Source organism: Musa acuminata, unplaced genomic scaffold (assembly GCF_036884655.1).
Source record: "Musa acuminata AAA Group cultivar baxijiao unplaced genomic scaffold, Cavendish_Baxijiao_AAA HiC_scaffold_921, whole genome shotgun sequence".
Taxonomy (NCBI): domain Eukaryota; kingdom Viridiplantae; phylum Streptophyta; class Magnoliopsida; order Zingiberales; family Musaceae; genus Musa; species Musa acuminata.
This window is the reverse complement of record NW_027021142.1, coordinates 1-15,000: the sequence shown is the minus strand read 5'-3', so window position 1 is coordinate 15,000 and position 15,000 is coordinate 1. Positions and strand designations below refer to the sequence as shown.

The following is a 15,000-nucleotide window of genomic DNA, read 5'->3' as shown; positions in this document are numbered from 1 at the left end:
CATTACCCTTGAGGATCAGTCGTGGTCTTATAGACTCTACCAATAGTCTGGACGAATTTGTTGCTTCATCAAAATGTGTAAAAGATCATAGTCGCACTTAAAAGCCGAGTACTCTACCGTTGAGTTAGCAACCCGAATAAAATAAAATAAATAGGATATGTAGATACGATAAAAATGAAAAATCCATTAAATTGCACTGCACGACCCCATCAAAACATTGAACTAATAATAAATAAAAAAATATTTTATGTTTTATGATCGATTATACAAAATAAATAGAAAATGTACAGATCATATTTAAAAACACCAGATTCCTAAAAGAGATGCTAAAATTGTGACAGACCTACCAGTTTTTTATCAATTTTTTATTTTTGTTAAGTTAAATTCCAAAATACGTCTTATATGACAGTAAACCCAACAATGCAAAACCCATTATTTGAGTAAAAGTGAAGTTAAAACCCAATATGGGGTCTGGATAAAGAGATTTATTTATCTATGATCAATTAATTTATCTATGATCAATTATATTTGTTCGATACACCATTGTCAATATGAATGCAATGTTGAGAAAACAAATAACAAATAAAGTAAATAAAATAAGGATTTGTATTGGGTTGGCACAACATAAATAAGAAATTTTGATGGAAAAAAATAAGGAAAAGATAAAGAAAAAATCTCGGGTTTACTCAATCAATAGAGGTACAATAAGCAAGATTAATCCCTTGTTTGTTGGTGGATTCCTATAACAAGAAAAAAGTAAATTTAAGTATGAATAGAGCAAGAAAAGGGAAAATTTTAGGTAAAAAATTGTAAGTAAAAAATTATACAAAGATAGATTTTATATTAATCATCTCCCCCCTTTTTTATTAATTTTGTTGTTTTTTCTTTTAATTAACTCGAGGTTTTTTCTTTAAAAAATTCTGCCTTACTTAAAATATCATAAACAGTTCCTGTAGGTTGAGCGCCCTTTTCAAGGAAATATAGAATAGCGGGAACGTTTAAATAAGTTTGATTCTTTATCGGATCATAAAAACCCACTTTTCGAAAATCTCTTCCTTCTCTTCGGGATCGAACATCAATTGCAACGATTCGATAGATGGCTCATTGGGATAGATGTACATAAACAATCCCCCCCCAGAAACGTATAGGAGGTTTTTCTCCTCATACGGCTCGAGCTCGAGAAAAAATTATTTTTATTTCGGTATATCTTTCTGTATATAATATCAAATAGTAAACACAAAATAATGACTCAAATCATAGTCTAATTCATTATTATTATTTTGTTCTTCCTAAAAAAAAAAAAAAAAATAAATTTCATTCGTACTCATAACTCAAGTTGGGTAATTCTGACAGAATTCGAAGGGAAATCCTTAGACATTTCTTGAGCCGTCTCTAACCTCTTTTGTTTGTCTCATCTCGAATCTATTTTTATTCCTAATTCTGATCCAATTTTTGAGACAATTGAAAATAGTGTTTCCTTGTTTCGGAATCCTTTATCTTTGCTTTGTAAAATCATTGGGTTTAGACATTACTTCGGTGATCCTTACTCCTTTCAAAAGGGCAGCAACATACCTTTTGTTTTTTTTATTTCTTTCTATAGAAATAGAATACCCATAGAAATAGAATACGAAGAATTGATTCCTCTGTGATACACTTTTTTTTGATCGAAATAGTTTTATCAATTCCGATTATTTTATATTTTAAGGATATACTTACAAAGCTGGTCTAACTTATTGATTGATTGGCACTAACCCTAGATTCTTCCCCTTGATAAATGAATCAATCCTTTCCGCTCGAGCTCCATCATGTACTATCAACCTAAGAAAAATTAGATTCCTAATGGAACAGAACAAACTATGTCGAGCCAAGAGCATCTTCATTTGTATAGAAAATGGTGGATGTAAAAATCCACAGCGGATCATGTCCTTCAAGTCGCACGTTGCTTTCTACCACATCGTTTCAAACGAAGTTTTACCATAACATTCCTCTAATTTAGAATTCAATTTAATTTCAAACCGCAATGGAATTGATTTAATATGTAATCATGAATAGTCATTGGCTCGATGGGAACAACGGGAACTATATAATAGTCTATACTTTATACCTATGGATAGATAAGTATTCTATGGATAGATAAGTATTGTATTTATCCGGAGAAAGCTCAGCAAGGATCCAATTTCTTTAACTCGATATTCTATCATATGAATGAAACGTATTTCTAAGAAAGATGTTTGCTTAAGACTTATTTACTTTACATCTCCAACAGATTGTTCGGGACGATCAATCATGAAATGCAGAATCTATTTTTCTAGAACAAAAAAACTATAAACCTCAAATCCTTTAATTTAATATATTTCCAATCCCGGAAAAAAATAAATTATTAGTCAAATAAACTGTTCCAATGACCAAAAAACAAAAAGGTCGTAAGTTTCTAGATACTATTGATTTATCATATTTCTTCGAGTACCAACCAAGAGTTCATAAAAAAATGTTTTAAAAATCTCCGACTTCAACATCATGACTGGAACTATGTTTTCTAGTCATGACTAAACTGGATCTCTAATTCAATCACCAAGTCGACGCAATCACAATGAGTAGCTAAAAATTTTTAGCAGATATTTCATTCCCTAAGGAGACATAAATTTTACCATGTTCAATTGAATTATCAATTGGTTTTCTTTTAACCAAAGAAGTAAATTGATAATCTAGTTTATCTATTTTCATGAGTATGAAATAGAAAAGGTCTCATGTACGGCAACATTAAGATCCTTATTCTTTCTTTCATCTGAAAGAAAGAATCTGAATATTGTTACTGGGGGTAATCATGGATATTTTTAAAATCAAAGATCCCCTTCCACAAATTCTTTTCACTTAAGTGAAAGGCCATTGTTATTGAAATACAACAACATTGTTATTGAAATACAACAACATTGTTATTGAAATACAACAATATAATAACAATACACAATATATATCATACATATAGGCATAGCGTAGGCCTTGTTTATTTTAGTTTATATAGATTTTGTTTTACTTCAGGTTCAACAATTTTTCCATCAATTCCATAAAATCAAGTTAAAAATATGGAATATCAAAATTTCCCCCCAATCGCTACGTTACATTGATTTACAATTATTTTCATTTGAGGCATCTAAGATATAAGATAGAAAGAAATGGAATTCAGACAATTTTTATCCTATTTTTTCCCACGCCACAGCACAGCTTTAGAAGTTTTAAAACCAGTGATGAAATTAGTACGACAAACTCCCTACTCTTTAGTCTTCACATAGAATGTGAAATTGGGATACCCTATTTTTGACTTTAGGCTTTGTGTGGAAGGGAATAGAGATGCTTTTGTTTCACGCTTCAATTCGGAATGCATCATGTGAGAATTATAATTCATATTTAGAATTCATATTTCATGAATATGGGACATAATGAATATAACAATAGTACGAGCATATTATGAATGTGAATGATAGACCCCAAATTTCTCTTTTTTTTATTCAAAAAAACTTCCACCTGTATTTGACACTTTATTATGCTTGTGATAAATCAAATGGATTCTAAGAATCCATTCTAAGAATTCATTCTAAGAATTCAGAACAAAAGACATTCTAAGAATTCAGAACAAAAGAAAAGGTTGTTCTCTTTAAGATTTTTCCGTTTTATGTGGGATACAATGTGATCCCATCTTTTGTTTCTGATGGAAACGATCTGGGACGGAAGGATTCGAACCTCCGAATAACGGGACCAAAACCCGCTGCCTTACCGCTTGGCCACGCCCCATTTTTCCTGTTTGGCACTAGTCAAGACTATTATTAGAATTAGTTATTCGTCAATCCCCCCCCCCAAAAAAATACATAATACATAATAAAAACATATGGGGTATTTTGTTTGTTGCTAGGATTCAACACATGTAGATTAGATATAGAATCAAAAAAGTTAATTGATCATTACATAGAATTCAATTAAGATAATGTATGAAAGTAGAATTCCTTGTATTCTCATTTGAGAATGGAAGGAAGGATTTTTGATTTGGGAGAGTTCAAAAAAAAAGAAGGATTTTTTGACTTGCCTTTTTCATTTTTCCCTTATAAAAATAACTCAATCAAAATAAAATTATCTAATCTACAAGAACGAAATGTTTGTTATGTTTAATATCTTTAGCTTAATCTGTATCTGTCTTAATTCTGTCCTTTATTCGAATAGTTTTTTCTTTGCCAAATTGCCTGAAGCTTATGCCGTTTTCAATCCAATCGTAGATGTGATGCCTGTCATACCTGTTCTCTTTTTTCTCTTAGCCTTTGTTTGGCAAGCTGCTGTAAGTTTTCGATAAAATCCTTAATACTTTGCCAAATCCATTCATGATTTATTCGACAAAAAAAATTATAAAAATGGATAAGATCGGCTAAGTCTTACATTAGAATTATAAACCCTCGATTAAAAAATGGAAATTCTTGTATATTGAGTAACCGCGGAGATGAATTTTGATCAGTTTATTTACTCGTTCTGACCTTTCAGTGAGTAAGGAGTTTATTAGGTCTAGGTCCCCTACAATACCTAATTGTCGATATGACAAGAAAATTTTTGTGAGGAAGGAATAAAAATCTTATTACAAAGAAATTCGTAAAAGTGACTTTCTTTTTCTTTTCAAATCAAAAAACTCCATTTTGGGGGGTATGATGTCAAATCAAACAAAATAGTATATGTGGTAAAAAGAAAAAATAGGTAATCTATTCCCTTTTTCTAAAATGATCTTATCTTGGAGATTGTGTAATGCTTACTCTCAAACTCTTTGTTTACACAGTAGTGATATTCTTTGTTTCTCTCTTCATCTTCGGATTCTTATCTAATGATCCGGGACGTAATCCTGGACGTGAGGAATAAAAAAAAATTGAGTTTTCTTTGTTTTTCTAATTTTTTCTTATTATTTTATCTATTCCATATATTCACTTTACCTATAAAAAAATAAAGGAATCGAAATTCCTTCGAAATCGAAAGTATCAAGTAATCAGAGCGGGCGGAGAGAGAGGGATTCGAACCCTCGGTACGAATAACTCGTACAACGGATTAGCAATCCGCCGCTTTAGTCCACTCAGCCATCTCTCCCAATTTAAATAAAATTGAAATTTCAATAAAATTTCAAATGAAATTGAAATTAACTATTTCAATTTAAATTGAAATTAAATAAAAAAAGAAAAGAAAATAATAAAAAAGAAAAAATTTTTAATTTTTAAGATATTAATTATTAAGTTTAAGAAAGACATTAATATAATATTTTTTATTAAGAAAGATATTAAACATTATAATTTAAGAAAGATATTAAACATTATAATTATAACATTATCATTAGAAATATGAAACATTCTATTAAAATTTCTAATTATAGAATAGATTTCATTACAGATGAAATAAAAAAAAAATAAAAAGTGAATAATTAAAAATTAAAATTATTAATAAATTCTAATCTAAATTTAAAGGTTAAAGGAATTGAAATTTTATTTTCAATTAAAGTAAAGAAAAAACAAATTAAAGGTTTTTTTTATGTAATAAAAAATTTCTTAAATATTATAATATTAAATATTATAATATTATATTATAAGTAATTTTATAAGTAATTGTATATTATAAGTAATTATATAATTAAGTAATTAATAATATTATATTATAATAATATTATATTATAAGTAATTATATAATTAAGTAATTATATAATTATAATTATATAATTATATTTATATTAAGTTAAGTTAATTTTAATAATTTAAGTAATGTAATTATATAAGTAATTATATAATTATATTTATATTTAAGTTAATTTACATTTACGTAATTTAATTTAAGTTTCATTTAAGTAAGTTAAGAGTAAGTCAAGAACGAATTTGATCAAGAATTCCATTTAGATAAGATTCGAAACAGGTATCTCCAATAGAAAGAAAACCTTACTTCTTTAATTTTGTACGAAAGGTTTATTCTCCCGGCCTGGTCCTAGTTAAGTACTGGCCGGGCCAGTACCTCTTTTTTTGTCCAGCTTCAATGACCCCTTCAGACAGACTGAGAATGCCAGCAATCCAGCAAAGGAAAAGTATAAGTATAACTTTATACTGTTTTTTAAATTTATATATGTTATTTAGAAAAGCTTTGTGCTCTTCGCCTTTTAAGTCCCTGGCTGGCGGGACTAAATATGTGTCAACGTTATAATTTTAATGCTATCTTGATTGCGTCTCACTCCCTTGTTCGACAAATAGTCCATTCATATACAATAATGTATATGTAGCGGGTATAGTTTAGTGGTAAAAGTGTGATTCGTTCTATTAACAACTTAAAAAGTTAAGGGGTCTCTCGGTTTTTTGCATACTCCGATCAAAAACTTTATTTCTTAAAAGGGTTTAATCCTTTACCTCTCAATAGCATATTTGAGGAAGAACATACATTCTCACGATTTGTATCCAAAGTCCAATTAGAAATTCTATTTTCGAAATTGAATAAGAAAATTGGATTATGTATATGGAGTCGTGAAACATAATTTTTTTTGAATTGGATCAATTCTTCCAATCGAATGAGTATGAATAAAGGATCTATGGATGAAGATACAAAAGTTTATTTCCAATCGTAACTAGATCTTAAATTTTGGTGTTGTAAAAGGGAAATTGAAGCCAAACAAGCTAGAAAAGGGTGGTTTTGGTTTACTAGAACCATCAGCATATTGTTTCAGCTCGGTGGAAACCAAATTCTTTTCCTCGGGATCCTGCGAGTGGAAATAGGGAACGAAGTAACTAGACTAGACGGATTTGGTATAATCCCTCTCCTCTAGAGGGATCATCTAGTAAGCGAGTAGTTTGGGATACATTCAGACAGAAAGGCTGACATAGATGTTATGGATCTAATTTTCTCTAGGAATACATCAATCTTCCATAAAGGAGCCGAATGAAATCAAAATTTCACGTTCGGTTTTGAATTAGAGACGTTAAAAGTGATCAAGCAACGTCGACTATAACCCCTAGCCTTCCAAGCTAACGATGCGGGTTCGATTCCCGCTACCCGCTCCATATTTCTTATTATGTATTATACATCTTATTATGTTATGTATTATACATCTTATTATGTATTATACATACATGCACCATCAATTTAGATATGCATTCTTTTTTATTCCCTAAAATATTTTCCGTGTAATTTGATTTTTTATCCGAACAAAAGAAAGTAAGAATACAAAAAAATAAAATAGGAATGAAAAGCGTCCATTGTCTAATGGATAGGACAGAGGTCTTCTAAACCTTTGGTATAGGTTCAAATCCTATTGGACGCAATTTATTTCCATCTATTTTTAAAATGGCTATACTTTTTAAAAATGGCTATACTAAGAAACCCTTTTTGAATCATTCGAATCAGAACTATTTCTCAATGATTACTCTTGTACTAAGAATAGAATATACCAAGAATAGAATAAAAGTAAGAAATTTATGTTTGTTCCTGAAGTAAAAACAGTTCGATCTGTTCTTGAATAGCTTCCTTCAAAAGAAATTCTACTTCCTCGGTGAATGTCTTGGTAGAAGATATAATTTCTTGAAATTTAGGTTTATTGTTTTTTAAGTAGCTACGTAACTGACTGAGAAATTTCTTTACCTGTCCAATTTCTAGCGGATCAAGATATCCATTCGCTCCGGTATAAATAGTAGCTATCTGTTCTTCCACTGCGAGAGGGTCTGATTGGGATTGTTTAAGCAACTCGCGTAATCGTTGACCTCTTGCCAATTGATTCTGAGTAGCTTTATCGAGATCAGAAGCGAATTGTGCAAAGGCTTCTAACTCTGTGAATTGCGCTAGTTCCAATTTTGATTTGCCGGCTACTTGTTTCATGGCTTTAATTTGAGCTGCGGATCCTACTCTGGAAACGGAAATACCCACATTAATAGCAGGTCGGATTCCAGCATTGAATAGATCGGCAGATAAGAATATTTGTCCATCTGTAATGGAAATTACATTAGTAGGAATATAAGCTGAAACGTCTCCAGATTGAGTCTCAACTATCGGTAAAGCGGTCATACTTCCTTCACCTAAACTAGAATTTGATTTAGCGGCTCTTTCCAAAAGTCGTGAATGCAAATAAAAAACATCTCCTGGATAAGCTTCACGACCGGGAGGTCTTCTTAATAGAAGAGACATTTGGCGATAAGCTTGTGCCTGTTTGGAGAGATCATCATAAATTATTAAAGTATGTTGTCCACGATACATAAAAAACTCAGCCAGAGCCGCTCCCGTATAAGGAGCGAGGTATTGTAATGTAGCAGGTGAATCCGCCGTTTCGGCTACCACAATAGTATATTCCATCGCCCCCTTTTCCCGGAAAGTAGTCACTACCTGAGCCACAGAAGATGCTTTTTGACCAATAGCTACATAAACACATATTACATTTTGACCTTTTTGATTGAGAATCGTATCTGTGGCTACGGCTGTTTTGCCGGTCTGTCTGTCCCCAATAATTAATTCTCGCTGACCGCGTCCTATAGGGATCATCGAATCAATGGCAATAAGCCCCGTTTGAAGAGGCTCATATACAGAACGTCTAGAAATAATACCTGGGGCAGGAGATTCAATTAACCGAGATTCAGAAGCTGAAATTTCACCTCTCCCATCAATAGGTTTAGCCAGAGCATTTATAACACGACCCAAATAACCCTCACTCACAGGTATCTGAGCAATTCGTCCTGTTGCTTTTACGGAACTTCCCTCTTGTATCATCAAACCATCACCCATTAATACAACGCCAACATTATTTGATTCCAAATTCAGAGCAATGCCTATTGTACCCTCTTGAAACTCTACTAATTCACCTGCCATTACTTCATCAAGACCATGAACACGAGCAATTCCGTCGCCTACTTGAAGTACGGTACCGGTATTCACAATCTTTATTTCTCTACTATATTGTTCAATACGCTCACGAATAATATTACTAATTTCGTCGGCTCGAAGGGTTACCATTAGTGTTTCTTTATTCTTTTTAGGAAGGAAAAGATAAAAATAATGCCTAAACTATAACTAAAAAAAGAAGGGCTAATCAGTTATTTCTTGCATGGCCCCGAGAATGCCAATATTAGCACGGATCGTACGGAAATGTAACTCGCTATTCAAGCAACTATTCAGAGTTCCTAGAGCTCCTTGTAAGGCTTGTTGGAAAACTCGTTGTCGGACCTGATTAATCGCTCTTTGTTGTTCAAACTGAAGGGTTTCATTTTTGTAATTTTCTAATTGTTCCAAACTATTACTAGTGGCATTAATCAAATTTTGTTTTTCTCGTTCTATTTCAGAGTATCCATTCATTCGATACTCATCTGCTTCCATTTCCACTTTACGTAAGCGAGCCCGGGCTCTTTCGAGCTGCTCAATGGCCCCTTTACGTAATTCTTCCGAATTTCGAATAGTATTCAAAATCCTCTGTTTTCGATTATCTAATAAATCATTTAATGAAAGTAGATTATCTTATCATTAATTTCAAAACTTCCATGATCTCTTCCCGAACCAAACATGAATCTTTCGATTCATTTGGCTCTCACGCTCAATTATTTATTTTATTTATGGTGTGGGTATTCCCATATCTTTTTTAATGTTTTATTTATGGTGTGGGTATTCCCATATCTTTTTTAATGTAATGAGCCTACCCTCTCTTTTCTGTTTGTATTCAAAGATGTCAAAACTGATACAAGACCAGAATATCAGGAGGACTCTTCCGACTAGACCAGACAAAAATCTAGAATTGTCAGCAAAGTTGTTTCTTTATTTGTATTTTATTTATATTTGTTTTGTATTTTATTTATCATTTTCATTTTTAGAATTCTATTTCATTTTTCATTTTAAAAAAATGAAAATAATAATTATTATATTTTTTATTTGTTTCTTCAAGTCCAAAAATTCCTCTTTTTTTATACATAGGTCGTCATTTCGGCATTAGATAAAAAAAGCAAAGTGCTCATTTTTCTAGTAAATGGTTCAAATTCTTTTATCGATATGAGTGTTCTATATCAAATCAAATAAATTACCAACTATTTTTTTTTTAACCATTTCGTTACTAACGTAGTGGTAGAAGTGGTAGAAAGAGTACCATGTTTTACCTGGACTTTAAACAATTTAGCTTTAACCATGTTAATGGTCTCACATTATTGGTTGATAGAGAATCAAAGTGGATTTACCAATAAGTCACGAAATGCTATGGTTCTTACATATGATTTCTTAATTTATTCAGAAGTAATTCGTCGAGATCGTGCACCTTTTTCCTATTTCTCCTATAAATACCATAAATAAAGTGCAGCTGGATGGATCCAACCTATTCTTGAAATACACAACTCGCACACACTCCCTTTCCAAAATAAATCAATACACCAAGCACTACACTTAGATTTATTGGATTTGTTGCTAAAATATCGGTATTAAACCCGAAACTCCCGGCGGATGGCCAGTGACCCAAGGAAACGAAAGAATCGATTACATTTTTCATATGCTCCCCTCTCTTATGGATAGGACTAACAAAGAACAGAGTTCTTTTTGTATCACTTCACTCGCCTTTTTTTGATCGATTTCTTTTTATTAATTTCATTTCCACTTTATTTAATGGCAATAGATTAAATCATTTGTTTGAAATTTATTATTTTTTAAGTTTTCAAGAAGTTTCCAATAAGATACTTTACTTAGGTCTTAGATCTCATATCAATTGATAACTATTTCGTTTGTTGAAACGCTTCGAACAATGAAAGTAAAAAAGTTTTCTATTGTACTAAGCTAAGGACAGAAAGGAAGAAAGCAAGCGAATCTGGTAATTCCTCATCCTCAAATCAGCCCTTCCTGGCGTATTGTCTCAACAAATAAGTAATTTATAAGTAAAGTGTAAATATAATTCGAAGAAGCAAAGGGCAATTCCAAGTTAAAGTTAATAAAATAAGAAAAAAGTATGTAAGGTACTTTTTTCTATTTATTTCTAGGATTAAACAAAAGGATTCGCAAATAAAAGCGCTAACGCCACGACCAGTCCGTAAATTGTTAAAGCTTCCATAAAAGCTAGACTAAGCAATAAAGTACCTCGTATTTTACCCTCTGCTTCTGGTTGTCTCGCAATACCTTCTACAGCTTGGCCTGCAGCAGTACCTTGACCAACTCCAGGTCCAATAGAAGCAAGCCCCACGGCCAATCCAGCAGCAATAACGGAAGCGGCAGAAATCAGTGGATTCATGGTAAGTTCCTCGCACAAAAAAAAAGAAATGGTTAATGATACAATCAACCAATGAATTATTACTCATTTTATCATTAAGATCCAGCGGTCCGAAGTAACTAAAAACTCCGAATTGAAATGATAATATTACTAAATTACTGAACTGAATCGTCACAACTATCTCGTTTTTACCCATAATGGAGTTTTTGTAAATCCATATGCATACAGTTCTAACTATTGTATTTCTTTGTTTCGAACCACTCTTTCATTTAATTCTTCGTTCTTTACTACACCATTCTTGAGTTCATCTCTTTGTTCATTCAATCCACAATCACAGACAAAATAGAAGGACTGATATTGAAATCCGTCTAAATGGAGTGTGACTAAATGCAGTGTGAGCTGCAATCAATATCAATCAAATTAATACCAATACAAATCAATATCAATATATCAATATGTAGTAATATAAAAGTATGTAGTAGTACCAATATCAATATATAGTAATAATTAATACTAATAATTATCGATAATATAATTATAAATGATTATATTAACTAATACTTAATTGATACTTAGATATTTTACATATGAATATTAATACTTATATTAATATTAACTATTAAACTAATTATTAATGTTAACTAATACTTATTTTATTACTTATATTTATTTACTTATATTTATTTATTTATTTATTATTATTTATTATTATATTTATTATATTATTATTATATTAATATTATTATTATATTATATTATCATTATAGGATTATATTATGTATAGGATTATATTTTATATTATGTATAGGATTATATTATGATTACAGAGTAGAAGTTATGATTATAAAAATAGTAATAGTATGTAATTAAGTAATAGCATGTAATTAAGTAATAGCATGTAATTATGTAATATAGTGATGTTATATAGGATGATAGGGATAGCCTTATATAACTAATGAATATCTAATGTCATTCTAATATGACATATATATTTGTTTCTTCCATAACGTAAACCACCCGCATTTTTTTTAGATTAAATCGGATTCTAGAATCATTCCTAGAAACATAGACGGGGTCCGAGCTTATAGACATTACATACATCTAGTATAACCTCCCCAACCCTTCTTTTTTTTTTTACAATTCTGTAATACCGTCCATCTTTTCTCCTAAAACTCTAAGTCATATAGTAATACGTTATTATGTTCCCCAACCAATTGGATTATCTTGAACCACGCATGAATTGGGATAAACTTACTTAATAATAATAATAAAAAATAATAATAAAAAGACTATTTTGAAAGCTAGTCAATGATGACCCTCCATGGATTCACCTATATAAGCCGCAGCTAACGTTGCAAAAATAAGAGCTTGAATACCACTTGTAAATAATCCAAGAAACATGACAGGTATAGGAACTACTGAAGGGACTAAAGAAACAAGAACGACAACTACTAATTCATCAGCCAATATATTCCCGAAAAGTCGAAAACTAAGAGATAAGGGTTTTGTGAAATCTTCTAGGATGTTAATTGGTAAAAGTATTGGAGTTGGTTGAATGTATTTCCCAAAATAACCCAATCCTTTTTTGCTAAGACCCGCATAAAAATATGCGACTGACGTGAGTAAAGCTAAAGCAACAGTAGTATTTATATCATTCGTGGGCGCAGCTAACTCCCCATGAGGTAACTGTATAATTTTCCAAGGTAAAAGAGCACCTGACCAGTTAGAAACAAAAATAAATAGGAACATAGTTCCAATAAAGGGAACCCAAGGACCATATTCTTCTCCAATCTGGGTTTTGCTCAAGTCTCGAATAAATTCAAGGACATATTCGAAGAAATTCTGACCGCCGGTCGGAATGGTTTGTGGATTCCGAACAGCTAGGATCACCGAACCTAATAAGATAGCAATTACTACCCAAGAAGTGATAAGTACTTGGGCATGGACTTGTAAACCTCCTATTTGCCAATAGAAATGTTGGCCTACTTCTACACCCGATATATCGTATAACCCCTTGAGTGTTTTAATGGAACATGGTATAACATTCATATGGTCCTCTAACAAAAATTGAACTTCAAAAAATAAATTATTTTGATTCAACCATCTCTTTCTCAACTCACCAACTTGAATCACTAATTGTATTCATCAATCGTATATTTAGGATATCAAGAAATTACATAGGATACCAAGAAATCACATAACATCATAACATATTATCAATATGCCCACATTTCCATTTTGTTTTTTCTTTTTTTTAATTCAAGAATAGTAACCGATCCAATAAATCTATAAAATCCCCAAATAATTAACTAATTATTCTTAATCATAATCAACGATTTCTTATATAGCTACAACGGCCCTCACAAATTGCGGATACTAATTTGTTAAGAACCAATCGGATTGAAGCTATAGCGTCATCATTGGCTGGGATCGAAATATCTGCGAGATCGGGGTCACAATTTGTATCGATTAAACAAATCGTCGGAATCCCTAAAATTACACATTCTCGAAGAGCCATATATTCTTCTTGCTGATCAACGATGATCACAATATCAGGCAATCCCGTCATATATTTGATACCGCCGAGATATGTTTGCAAGGCAGATAATTTTCTCTTCAACATTGCGGCATCTCTTTTGGGAAGACGGTTGAGTTTCCCCATCTTTTGTTCTGCTCTTAAATCCCTGAACTTTTGAAGTCTCGTTTCCGTAGTAGACCAATTCGTTAACATACCACCGAGCCATTTTTTATTAACATAATGACACCGGGCCCTTATTGCAGCTGATGCTACTGAATCCGCTGCTTTATTTTTGGTACCAACAATTAAGAAGTTTTTTCCCCTACTTGCTGCATCAAAAACTAAATCACAGGCTTCTGATAAAAAACGAGCCGTTCTAGTGAGATTTGTAATATGAATACCTTTACGCTTTGCAGAGATGTAAGGGGCCATTCTAGGATTCCATTTCTTAGTACCATGACCAAAATGAACTCCGGCCTCCATCATCTCTTCCAAATTGATGTTCCAATATCTTCTTGTCATTTTTCCCCACACTTCCTTTTTGTTTTTTCTTTTTATTTTTTTAACAAAGAGACGAGGTACTTTGAAATAAATAATTGTTCCGATGGAACCTTCTACCGGGAATTAACCGTTGATACACGGTACAAACCATTAATGTCTTTTAATTACTTATTTTTTTTTTACCAAATCAATACTCGGACCAGATAGTTAAGTTAAAAGACAGATAGTTAAAAGTGAAAAGATAGTTAAAGTAAAAGAATCTGCTCTTAGGAATCATGAAATCGCGTAAACGATTGTTCTGATGTCTCATGGAAATGGGACGTAAGAACAAAATAATTCTCTATGGTGTAACAAAATATCTCTCATTTCCAAATCGAATAGATTCTTTCTTTTGATTTCCAAATAAATGTTCTTGTCTTGCCTTGAACGGTGCACTAATTTTTTGAATCCGGTACCAACGGGTATAATCCCACCCAGAACAACGTTCTCTTTCAGGCCTTTCAACCAATCAATACGACCTCGTAGAGCAGCTTTTGCTAAAACTCGAGCGGTTTCTTGAAAACTTGCTTCGGATATGAAACTTTGAGTATTCAAAGATGCCCTCGTTATTCCCAATAGGATTGCCCGATAAGAGATCGCTTCGTCCAAAGCGCGCCCCGCTCGTTCCGCTCGCAACAATCCGATTAATTCCCCAGGTGAAAAAACATTAGACATTCCATCTTCTGAAACCAACACTTTTGATGTTACTTGACGTACAATAATCTCTATATGTCTA

At 31.9% G+C, this 15,000-nt stretch overlaps 2 protein-coding genes, 2 non-coding genes and 1 pseudogene across 5 annotated transcripts in view; 1 reads left to right on the top strand and 4 right to left on the bottom strand.

Annotated features, from left to right (window-relative positions):
• Nucleotides 1-1,932, bottom strand: part of LOC135664994 (maturase K-like) — a 3,401-nt pseudogene extending 1,469 nt beyond the window's left edge. Inside the window, exon 1 of the transcript XR_010509069.1 lies at nucleotides 1-1,932. This exon is cut by the window's left edge and continues 1,469 nt beyond it. The product of XR_010509069.1 is annotated as a maturase K-like (transcript).
• Nucleotides 1,933-5,024: 3,092 nt separating this feature from the next.
• On the bottom strand, nucleotides 5,025-5,112 carry TRNAS-GCU (transfer RNA serine (anticodon GCU)). The gene has a single exon. It is a non-coding gene; the product is annotated as a tRNA-Ser (tRNA).
• A 1,159-nt stretch (nucleotides 5,113-6,271) lies between these two features.
• Nucleotides 6,272-11,826, bottom strand: LOC135664992 (ATP synthase subunit alpha, chloroplastic). The gene has a single exon (XM_065177107.1). It carries the CDS (start codon nucleotides 8,986-8,988, stop codon nucleotides 7,465-7,467), a length of 1,524 nt encoding a protein of 507 aa, XP_065033179.1. The 5' UTR covers nucleotides 8,989-11,826; the 3' UTR covers nucleotides 6,272-7,464.
• Nucleotides 7,241-7,312, top strand: TRNAR-UCU (transfer RNA arginine (anticodon UCU)). The gene has a single exon. It is a non-coding gene; the product is annotated as a tRNA-Arg (tRNA).
• Nucleotides 9,348-13,923, bottom strand: LOC135664995 (ATP synthase subunit a, chloroplastic). The gene has a single exon (XM_065177109.1). The coding sequence runs from the start codon at nucleotides 13,253-13,255 to the stop codon at nucleotides 12,512-12,514; it is 744 nt and encodes a 247-aa protein (XP_065033181.1). The 5' UTR covers nucleotides 13,256-13,923; the 3' UTR covers nucleotides 9,348-12,511.
• Between the last annotated feature and the right edge of the window lie 1,077 nt (nucleotides 13,924-15,000).